Genomic DNA, 12,145 nt, shown 5'->3' with positions numbered 1-12,145 from the left:
AACTGGCAAGGTAATATTTGAAATATTCGTTTAGACTTGAGACCATGCAACTGTAGATACCGTAGATATAATGTTGTAATAAGATTTTTTTGAAACAATTATTAACAGTTGGGAAATAAGTAGCTCTGAATTCAGGTGGTTAGAAAAATGTATGCAATTAATATTGTAATGTTAAATTATTAAAAAAAAAATGTTTCTTGGTAAAATTATTTACATTATTTTTTACAAAAAAATATTTCTTGAAAAAATTATGAACAGTTGAGAAATTAGTAGTTCTGAATTCAGGTGGTTGGCAAAATGTATTTGTTATTACAATTAACATTGTATTGTTACAAATTTATATTGAACAAACTTATACATATGTATTTGTTACAATAAACATTATAATCTGATAAGCTTGAACTTGCAGATGACTAAGGCACTATCTCAGTTTAGACGGAGAAAGATTATCTGTACGTTTGAATCTGGAATGAAACAATTATGGTAAAAGTAACCATATTTTAATGTAATCGTAGATTAGCCCTATATGACACAAAATATCCGCGTTGCCAAGTGCGAAATTGCAGACTTTTCTTTCAAGCTCATATGACTGAAATATATTCAATAAGACAACCCTGCATCGACAATGTCAAATTGTATACATTCAACAATATGGGCTAGCACGAGTAGTTGCTATTATATCATATAGAAAAGATAGCATAAGAAGATCCGATGCTATAGGGCGTTTATGTTCCAAATTTCACTGTTAACTTGAGCCGATAGTCTTAGTAGTTATTTTTCGTGAAGCAATGGTGTCGCTGGTAGTCTCTCCTACTGTGCCACTCTTAGGCTAGGGCCACACGAGCGCACAAAGTGCGTCCGTTGCAACTTACTTTTTGACGTCCGTTGTAGAAATACATAGAAGTGAATTGGTGACAACACACGAGGTACGTGCGTACCAAGTAACGGAAGTCGTAACGGACGGTGATGTTTGAACTGCGCAGAAATGCTACAACGCACGTCAAGACATGCAAAAGTTATTGCTTCGTCTGGTTCAATTGCGTAGAGCCAACTGACTTTGACGCACCACACTCAACGCACGTGTGGTGTCATTGGCGAGGACCGCAAAAAGTAAGTTGCAACGGACGCACTATGTGCGCTCGTGTGGCCCTAGCCTTAAGGTGCGTACAAATATACGCGCCGCGAACATGAGCAATTCACTTTTAATCAGCTGACTATATCTGTATTTTTACAGAAACGGTACAAGATATAGATATAAAAAGCTTGGCATCACCTTATTAAGAGTGAATTGCTCATGTTCGCGGCGCGTAAATCTGTACGCACCTTTACACCGCCACCCGGACAAAACAGTAATAATAGACAGTAGTTGACAGTAAACGACTTGAGTTAACCAAAAATCGGCTTAAAATTTGTAACATGAACGACCTATACCATGGGATATCTTCTTATGTCATCTTTTCTCTGTGGCATGACCTTCAAATTGATACTAGTAAGGTATAATTGAGTATAACTGACCCGTTGTGTGTGACGAGCGTCTGCCTTAGACCGAGCTTGCGGAACATGTCGACGACGGTCTCCATGGGCGTCTGGTCGGTGATGGTGATTGGCGCCATGTCGAGGATCTTCTTGAGCTTGAGCTGCGGCGGCATGCCGGGCGCAGGCGCCAGACCGGGCGTCGTTACGAACAGCACCAGCGAGTTGCCTCGAATGCCTTCCAGCGTGCGCCGCGAGTTTTCTAACACAACAAACACACCAATCTCATTCGCAACAATAGGAGAAAGGAGATTATCAATAAAGAGAGAAAACTACAAGATTATCAAAATATTCAATCGGTTATATCATGTTTTGAAATAATGTAAATTATTTATTTATGAGAACAATAGTATAAACATGAATAATATGATAACAAGAATATAAATTCACGAATTATGAATAGATTTATTATCTAATAGCAGGTAACCCGTTTTCCACAAGGATCTAATTAAAAACTTGACAAACTGAAAACTTGACGTAATGAAATCTTGAAGAATTGAAAATATGTATATAACCATCCTTGGTGAATAAAAAATCTATATGTACAATTTCAAGTTAATCAGTTCAGTAGTTCAGACGTGATGATGCGTCATTCGTGAATTTTCTATCCCGTACGTTTATAAGCCAGTTCTTTCCTTTACTATATTATATAGATTATCGATTGACAGGAGTAAACTGAGAAAACAAAACCAACAACAATGTAAGAATATTCGAGAATATTTTGTGTTGAAAAAATTTGAATTCTGATTGAATTCATGCACTAGGAGTTACAACTGTAAAAACAACAGGAACAAAATTCTAATATTAGATAAGAAGAGGAAGTGTATGTTATGTTGTGAGATTTTTTTAATTTTATTTATTTACCAATTCACTAGAAATTTACAAAATAACACTTATCAACTAATATACATTGGTGTGGCTGGAAAAAGAAGCCTTGAGCTCCAGCCACGAGTTCGAAAATATTCTTTAAATTATCGGTACATTTGCCGTGATAATATTCTAAAATACAAACTAATATTTAAAAGATATTTTGAATTCGATGAAAAAAGCTAAGGAGTATTCTATTTAGATGCTAAATCTCATCAAGCATTATTACTCACACACAAAATATTCAGTTCCAAGAGTATGTTGTTTTTAAATAAATTAAATTATGAATAGATTGATTCGACAGGAGTAAACTGAGAAAACAAAACCAAGTACAATCTTGGAATATTCGAGAGAGGTGAAAATATTATTTGTCATGCTTTGAAACAATTTGAATACTGATTGAATTCATTCAATAGGAGATGACTGTGAAAACAACATGAACAAAATTCTAAAATTTTTTAGGTAAGAAAAGAAGGTGTATTTTATGTTTTGAGATACTTCGAATTCTATGAAAAGCTAAGTATTGTTTAGTCTAACTATCCCTAATGTGAATCTCCTCATCAAGCATTATTACTAACACACAATATTAATCATGAACATACAAGAAATTGCAAACAATGAAAACCTTCCAGTTATAGCATTAATAATAGTGAGTTTATTAATAAACTATAAATATATAGCTACATTTAGCATCAACTTGCTAATGTAATAAGTAAGTACCCTTATTGTTTTTCGTTTTCTTTGTTTGTAATGTTTTTTGGAAAATAAAGTTCAAAGTTCAAAAGTTCAAAGTGAGATTCATTAAACTATCAACATCATAGTATCGCATTCCTTGTGAACATTAACGATTACAACAATCAACAATTGCTTGAGCTGTGTGGTAGAAGGGCCTGGAAGTCTAACTCTACCCTCAATAATGACACATAGGCCCGGTTGCACAAAAGCCGGTTAAGTTTTAAACGTGATAATTTCACGAGAACCAATAAGAGAAGGCATTTTCGAATTGAGGCTTCTCTGATTGGTTATCGTGAAAGTAATCAAGATTAAAATTTAACCGGCTTTTGTGCGACCGGCACATAGACAATCAATGCTGACAGTATGAAGTGAACTATTCTTTTATCATTATTTTGCTTTATAATGCTTGTTCAGTTGAATAATTGCTTATTATGTTGTCTTCTGAAGAACGTCATTATCAATAATAAATTATTATGACTTGACCAACAATGCAATAATCTTGAAAGTTGTAATGACATATGTGACTAACCAAGTGCCAGATTGAGATCTCTGCGGAGCACGAATCCGACGAGGTACTGGGACTCGCGGGACACGACGACGGGGAAGCCGTTGTGCTCTGTGTCCTTAAGCAGCGCCTGCACGTCGTCCACTGTCATCGAGTCCTGAGTCAACACGCTCAACGGCTCGCTTCGTCTGCAATCACACACAACATGTCCGTCCTAATTATACTAAACACAAACATTGAAATCCCTTGGAAAGAGCAATACAAACAAATCGATTGAAAATATTATCAGTCATTGCCGGTCCGCTAAAATGTATATGTGTTCTAATTCGAATAAACAATACAAAAGCCAAGTATTTGATAAAACAAAGAGAAAAACAGAAATTGAAATCCCTTTGAAAGAGGACTACAAACAAATTGATTGAGAATATTATCAGTCGTACAATAAGCTTCGTCTAACGTCTAACGACAAATACTGAATCACTATGTGATTAAAAATCGTTCAAAATACATTCAACGAGTATTTATAAAATAAAGAGAATCGCAGTCTGATTGAGAGTGGCTATCTATTATATCAATGACTCCAAATATGATAAAAACTATCATTGCACAACTGTTTTGTGACATCGATCTTCACAGCGACTTAGGCTGGGCACACACCACTTAGACACGACAAGACATGGTCAGACACGTTTAGTCACAATACTTCACATAGCTGCTTATGACGCAACTCACACTGATTAGTCATTGCAATTAGACATGTGTTCATAAGCAACTATGTGAAGTATTGTGACTGAACGTGTCTGATCATGTCTTGTATTGTCTTGACTCTAACTGGTGTGCGCCGAGCCTTACTCGTTCTGTTCGCACCTTTAGGCTAGGCACACACCAGTTAGTCAAGACAAGACAAGACATGATCAGAAACAATACTTCACATAGTTGCTTATGAAGCAGCACACACCGATTAGACATTGCAATTAGACATGTCTTCATGAGCAACAATGTGAAGTATTGTGACTAAACGTGTCTGATCATATCTTGTCTTGTCTTGACTAACTGGTGTGTGCCTAGCCTTAGACGATTTCAGCGGGATGTCTATCTATTCAGCAAAAAAACTTTATTTCTTGTTTTTGTGAATTGCATTAATAATAGTTTTAACCTTAAGGCATTGATAGCCAGGCATCTAGCAGTGCTTTAAGGACTCATTCATACTGGAATATGCATTTATAAGAACATTATAAAAACAGGAATTAAGAAATTGATGCTATTAATCTTCTTATTCTTTCAGCTCAATCGTTTGATACTCTCTTCCATATCACCCAGATCCTTCGTAATTCGTTTCAGATACTGATGCTATTAATAGTAATGCATAAATTTTATGCATATGTTAACAGTAACTTTAGAACAATAATATTAGCACTTTACGGTTGAACGTATGTGGGCATCATGAATAAATAGTTTAAATAAAATTATGAATATTTAGAAGATAGTGATGAACTGACTTTGGCTGCATGACATCAGCGGCGAGTGCGGTGTGCTCGAACTCCTCCTTGCTGTCGAGGAACGGGTACCCGTTGAGGTGGATGTGTGCGTCGTAGATGCCCTCCCTGCCCAGGGCGTCACCCACCCACTTGCTCGCCATCGCCGCAGCCATCAGCGGCACTATGTAGCGCACCCCGCCTGTCAGCTCGAACATTATCACCACCAGCGACACTGCAATCAATCAAACTTCACATTCAAACACAATACAATATTGAAAATGAGAACGCAAATTGAAATTGTCTATAATACTAATAATAAAAGTGGTTGACAATCTCAATTTGTTTTCATTATGAAAAAATACCATAACATCACACACAACACAATTTTTAATAACAATAGAATACATCAAGTACCCTTTTATTTAATTACAAAATTCTTTTAGAAGAGTACTTGATATACATTCTAGCGTTTCAAAATTTTCAGTAGCCCTAAAAATAAGAGAGACTAAACTCAACATTATTCAATTGAACAAAAATATTGTTCAACACTGAGAGAAAAACATTAGGCTCCATCATAATTCGTTTAGAAAAATAATCTTTTTAGATGGATAAAATTAGCAAAAAACTCAAAAACAGTAAAATAACTCAGAATCAGTAAAATAAAATATTCAAGAAAAATGAATGATCAACATTATAGCGCAGATTACTTTAAAAATGCTATTCAACTAAAAATGTATCTGCATTACTCTAAGAAAGATAATTATTGTAAAAATGAATAGCTAAACTGCTAATAGATGAGTAGAAACTATTTATAAGGGTTGCACCCAGGACAGGTTGCTTACAAACTGTAAGCGTATCACAAAGTGTTTGCCTTCAAAAGTCACCCTTATTTTTAGGACCAGACCATACTGAGCGTTTTTTCAGGCAATTTCAGACGTCGTTTTTAGTGTCGGCAGGGCAGGAAGCTCTACGATTAGCTGATTGGGTTGGCGCTTGAAAAAACACCTGTAAACGCTTGAAAAATCGCTTAATTTGATCTGGCCCTTACAGTTCTTGCACAATAGACTGTCTCAATACCAATTATCTATTTATATATTCATAAGGGTTGCGACCAAGACAGGCAGCGTAAGCGTAACACAAAGTGTTTGTCGGCAAACGTTACCGTTATAATCTCAATCATGAAATCTTCATAACTTCATTACCTCGACTTTTTTATTCACTGATGCCATGCTATATAAGCTTGTATACCAACCGCAATCAGTAAATTCAATATTTTTGTGAATGCATTTCATGGATTTAGGTGAATAAACTTGAATTTTTGGACGTTTATAATTTAAAAGTTGACCGTTAAGTAGCCTACCTGTCATCCTAGTGACTCCACCGAGGACAGCAGCGGCGCCGACCATGGCGTAGAGGCCGGGTGTGATGCACTGGCTGTTGGCCGAAGAGCACTCGCCTGAGAAGATCCACACGTTGGGGTAGTGGTAGGCCAGAGCCTGCACACCCATGCCCACGATCCGGCCCACTATGCTGCCCAAGCACAGCGAAGGGATGAACAGCCCGCATGGCACCTAATCACACACAATTACACTTGCCTCATTTCAAACAACACTACTCGAAACATTCATTCATCAACACCTTATTTACAGTATTAGTATAAAAACTTGACTTGAGAAAAGGCACAACAGGCTCATGCCCAGAACCTGACCTTGAGAGGTTGTGAATGAAAGTACTACATAATTTCGCTCCTGGGTTTTGGAAGAGTTTCTTGATCACGTTTTATCATTTTGTTTTAGATTTTAATTCTTAATTCTATTTTAAAAAGCCAAACACCGTTTAGAGGTTAGTTTGAGGTTAGGTTTTCGAGATTTAAAAATAAACATAGATAGTTTACTTGACTAAAATTATAACCAAATTAAAATCCTATCATTTATAAATCAATTATTATTATTGCAAGTAATATAATTTCTTAGATAGGAAGATGAGCTCAAGTAAAACACCGAAGGTTAATAATAGAAATGTAAACATAGCGAGAGTACTTACGCGTTCCCAAAACCAAAATTCAAAAACGCCAAAACCAAAAACCCCAGTTCTTCAAACTACTTTAGCCGAAAAAGTTGCTCAACTACAAAGTAGCCACACTAATTTAAAAAACCAATTAGAAGTAACTTTAAAAACGTCTGAGGAAGAAAGGTTAGGGATGGTAGAAGAAATTAAATTTTGGAACTGATTATAAAATTACAAGATGAAGACCATAAAAAAGAAATACTAAATCTAAAAAATCAATGTAGTCTAATGTCGGAGGAAATAAAGAAACTAAAATCTAAATTTGATAATACTAAATGTATGATAGAACCTCCGTCCAAATGCAAAAAAATAGAATCTAACCTAAATGATGGGAAATGCTCTGAAAATGGTCGAAATAAAACGTACAGTGAGGTTTTGAAGACAGCAACCAAAAATATAGCTGAGGGAAATAAAGATAGGAAAGGGAGAGTTCTGCTACTGACGTCCAGTCATGGACGTGATTGCAGTGATCTCCTTGATAAAAGATTAAAAATAAATTTGATGTCCAATGTTTTTTCAAGCCAAGTGCATCAATTAATGCAGTTGTAGAGTCAGCTAGGGAACAAACTAAAGACTTTGATGAAAATGACTATCTAATTGTACTGGGTGGCTCAAATAATATAAATGAACCTAACTTGAATCATCTTCCTCAAGTAACAGAAAAAATCAAGGAAATTGTGCCACTCAGCAAAAAAACAAACTTAATAATAAGTACTATTCCTAATAGGTTTGATAGGCCAGAATTAAATGAAGCAATCAATTCGACAAACAAATCAATCCATAATACAATCAACAGCCTAAAAAATAAGAATTCTAAACAACTGGGGATTTGTTTTCTAAATGAAAGGCTGAAAAGACATAACTTCACTAATCATGGGTTGCATCTAAATCGATCTGGCAAAGTAATCTTTTGTAATAGATTGGCAGAGCTGATTGAAAGCCGTTTGCAATCCTCTGGTTTAAAAACAGTCAAAAAAACAAATAACGATTTTTTAGTAAATTGGCTCAAAACAGGGAAAGGGAAATAGCTACAAATGCTAGAGATAGAGTAGCACAAGATGGTAAGGTTTTTAGTATTTATCATCAAAATATTCAGTATCTTCGCAACAAAATTGACAGATTAGAAGTATTTCTTAAACAGGAGGATCCTGACATTGTTATTTTCACAGAGCATGGCTTAAAAATAAAGGAAATAAATCAAGTTAGGATTCCAGGCTATTCACTGAGATCAGAATTTTGTAGAATAGCTCATAGAAGTGGTGGTGTATGTATATTCACTAGCAATGCTAAACATACCCAAACTTATGAACTGGATTTTGTTAAGAGATTTTCTGTTGAGATGGATTTAGAGGTGACGGGACTAAGGTTAAAAATTGATGATCGATTTGAGGTAGTAGTGTTAGGTATCTATAGGTCACCAAATGGAGACTGGCAAAAATTTTGTGAGCTGCTCCATACACTTTTGGAAATTACAACCGCTCGTTTCACAAATGTTATAGTAGTAGGAGATTTCAATACCGATTTTGCCAGGCAGGATAAAATGACAGAGGATATTAGAGATATTATTAATATGAATAATTTAGAAATTAAGGTCCACGAATATACAAGAGTAACTCGAACTTCACAGACAATTATTGATAATATCCTCACAAATATAGAAGGTTGTAATGTCAGGTTAGGTAGCTCAGATCTATCAGATCATAACTATCAAATTTTAGATGTTAAGTTGCAGGGCCAGAATCCAAGCAGAAAAAAAACTTTTGTGAAAGAAATTCAGCAATATGAGCTAGGAAATATAAATTGTTTGAAGCAGGAACTGCTTCAAGAAAATTGGAGTAGTGTTTATAACAGCTGTAACCTAAATTACAAATATAAGCAATTCATTGATACTCTAAGATTTCACATTAGTGTATGCTGTCCGATAAAAAAAGTCAAAGTAAAAAGTAAATTAAACAAAGTAGATGAATGGATAACTGAAGATATCCTTACTCAAAGAAATATTGTTAGGGAAGCTTATGAGGAATTTAAATTAGTGAGGGATGTTCCGAGTGAGGTCAAATACAAATGTCTAAAGAAAAACTATGCAAAAGAAGTGAGGAAAGCTAAGTGTAAGAAAACAGCTGAAATATTAACAACTAGTACCAATTTTAACTCTGCTGTTTGGGAGGTAATTAATAGAAATAGGAGAGCAGCTCAAAAGGATACAGTTACTAATGTCCCTAGGATAATCGATGAACATGGAAATTATATGGATGATAGTATAGACATTTGTAACTTTTTCAATAAATATTATCAACAGGTTGCATATAATCTCCAAAAGTCACTGAACACTAATACTTATAATACAACTACATTAAATGCTGAGCCAATTGAAAAGGTATTTAAATTTCATCCATTATCAAGAGATGAGTTGTCAAGAATAATAAAAAATTTGAATAACAAAAAAACAGTAGGATTGGATGGGGTCTCAAGCAAAATTTTAAAAGAATGTGAAAATGAATTACTGGACCCTTTATTGCATCTCCTTAATACTTCACTAGAGCAGGGTATTTTCCCTGATGATCTGAAACAAGGAAAAATTTTGCCAATTTTCAAGAGCGGTGATTCTGAAAGAGTTGAAAATTATAGACCCATTAGTATTCTAAATGTAATAAGTAAAATTTTTGAAAGAGTAGTTTTAAATAGGTTATTGATGCACCTGGAAGAAATTAATTTCATATGTGATGAACAGCATGGGTTCCAGAAAGGGAAATCTACTAAGACTGCAATAGTATCCCTTGTTGAAAGACTAATAGATATAATAGATTCAGGTGAGAAGGCAGCCGCAATATTTCTTGATTTATCCAAAGCTTTTGATTGTGTGAACCATAGAATATTATTGGAAATACTAAAAACTGTAGGTGTGAATGGTATAGAACTAAAATGGTTTGAATCATATCTCATAGGTAGAAACCAGTGTGTTGAGCTTACCAAGGTGGATGGGAATGAAATAGTAAAAATTAAATCTCAAAAACTGGAGGTCCAGGCTGGAGTACCTCAAGGCTCAATTCTGGGTCCCTTACTGTTTCTGTTGTATGTGAACCAATTACCAAAAGAGTTAAAAGATCACAGAGCTCTGTTGTTTGCTGATGACACATCGCTTATCTTTAACAATTATTTATTAGATAGTCTAGAAATAAATGCTTTTACTGGAGTACAGTCAATTGTCCAATTCTTGAAGCAAAGGCAATTAACAATAAATAGTAAGAAATGTCAATTCCTACAATTCAAAAGTAAATATAATTCAGTAGAGGATAGAGAAATAAATGTGTTTGTAGAGGAAAATGAATTAGACCAAGAAGAGAAAGTAGCATTCTTGGGAATTTTATTGGACAGGAAATTAACATGGCATCCTTACATTGAGAGGATATGTAATAAGATATCATCTGGGGTATTTGTCCTGCGGCAGCTTGCTAGGCTGAATGATAAAAAACTACTGTTAACTGCTTACCATGGACTTATACTATCTCATATTAGGTATGCTATTTTAGTATGGGGTAATTCATCTCAACAAAATATGGACAGAGTGTTTAAGATTCAAAAGAAGGCACTCAGATGTATAGAGAAAGTGAATAGGTTAGACTCTTGTAGGCCTTTATTTAAAAAGCTTGGTCTATTAACTGTGCCATCTTTGTATGTATATGAAGTTGTAATGCATGTGAAAACGAGTGGTGTGATCCAGAATTCAGATGTTCATGAGTATAATACGCGAAACAGAGCAGATTATCATATAATGGGTCACAATAGTAGGTTATTTGAACAAAAACCAGATTATATTGGTAGGAAATTTTATAACAAGCTACCTCAAATCTTGAAAAGTAATGATGATTTGAAGATTTTCAAAAAACAAATGAAAAAATATTTAGTTGATAAAGCTTTTTATAGTGTACAAGAATTCCTTTCAAACCTAAACTAGGTTGAACTACTTAGTGTTAGAATTATTATGTAATAACATGACTTGTCTTATACTCCATGACTGGAGTCTTTAGGACGTAATCTTAAAAAAAAAAAAAAAAAAAAAAAAAAAAAAAAAAAAAAACTATACCATGTCCAATCTAGCATAGTGAAAAAATAGCAAAAGTAGATAGCCTATGGTGTAGGTCGTTAAGTTCCGAATTTCAAACCGCTTTTTTGTAAACTCAAGCCGATTCCTGTCGACTACTGTTTCCAATCTACAAACTACCATACAGAAAAAGCATAAGTAGATATCCCATAGAATTGGTCGTTTATGTTCCAAATTTCAGGCCGCATTTTTGTTAACTCAAGCTAATTACAGTCGACTACTGTTATAGCTACTGTCTACTGGCGATGCTACTGTCTATTATTAATGTTTTGGACGAGTTAGAGTGTAAGAACGAGAGTATGAGAGACTACCAGTGTCACATGACTACCAGCATTGTTAACTCAAGCGGATTCCTGTCGACTAATGTCAATTATTACTGTTTTGGCTCGGTGAGTGTAAGAACGGCACAGTATGAGAGACTGCCAGCGTCACTAAGCTTCACGAAAAAGAACTTCTAGGACTATCGGTTTAAGTTTGAAATTTGGAACATAAACTTCCTATACCATGGGTTATCTTTTATGCTATCGTTTCTCTATAATACTACACAGTCCAAAGTAGATTGAAGGTTGTCACTTTCACTATATTATGCTATTTTGTTTTCTTTAGCATCAATCACTTTAAAAATGATGTCCGTTGAATGTACAAAAATGATATAGTTTTCATGTCATTTCTCATGGAATGACTGCACTTTCTGGGTGATGATTCCTCAAGTTCTAGAAAATTTTCTTTGATGAAATTTCAAGTGTACAAACATCTTCCCACAGATCTGAAAGAGCTTGAAGAGCGCATCACTAAGTCATTGCCAGCCATTAGAAGATAAATTATTGAAGAACTACGTCGATGTGTTGACAATTAAGG

At 34.8% G+C, this 12,145-nt stretch overlaps 2 protein-coding genes across 34 annotated transcripts in view; one reads left to right on the top strand and one right to left on the bottom strand.

Annotated features, from left to right (window-relative positions):
• The window catches only part of LOC111048197 (protein abnormal spindle), a 274,644-nt gene that overhangs the window by 27,129 nt on the left and 235,370 nt on the right, over positions 1-12,145 (top strand). The window lies entirely within an intron of this gene.
• Positions 1-12,145, bottom strand: part of LOC111049933 (H(+)/Cl(-) exchange transporter 5) — a 68,500-nt gene that overhangs the window by 917 nt on the left and 55,438 nt on the right. For all 30 annotated transcript variants that reach the window (XM_039430414.1, XM_039430408.1, XM_039430405.1 and 27 more), the window contains 4 exons: positions 6,479-6,689; positions 5,140-5,350; positions 3,665-3,828; positions 1,516-1,735 (listed from right to left, as the gene is read on the bottom strand). In XM_039430414.1, coding sequence (XP_039286348.1) covers positions 1,516-1,735; positions 3,665-3,828; positions 5,140-5,350; positions 6,479-6,689 — 806 coding nt within the window. The remainder of the gene's footprint in view (positions 1-1,515; positions 1,736-3,664; positions 3,829-5,139; positions 5,351-6,478; positions 6,690-12,145) is intronic.

The sequence above is a fragment of the Nilaparvata lugens genome, chromosome 6, assembly GCF_014356525.2.
Source record: "Nilaparvata lugens isolate BPH chromosome 6, ASM1435652v1, whole genome shotgun sequence".
Classification (NCBI taxonomy): domain Eukaryota; kingdom Metazoa; phylum Arthropoda; class Insecta; order Hemiptera; family Delphacidae; genus Nilaparvata; species Nilaparvata lugens.
The sequence above is the reverse complement of the archived record's forward strand: the minus strand, read 5'-3'. Positions and strand labels throughout refer to the sequence as shown.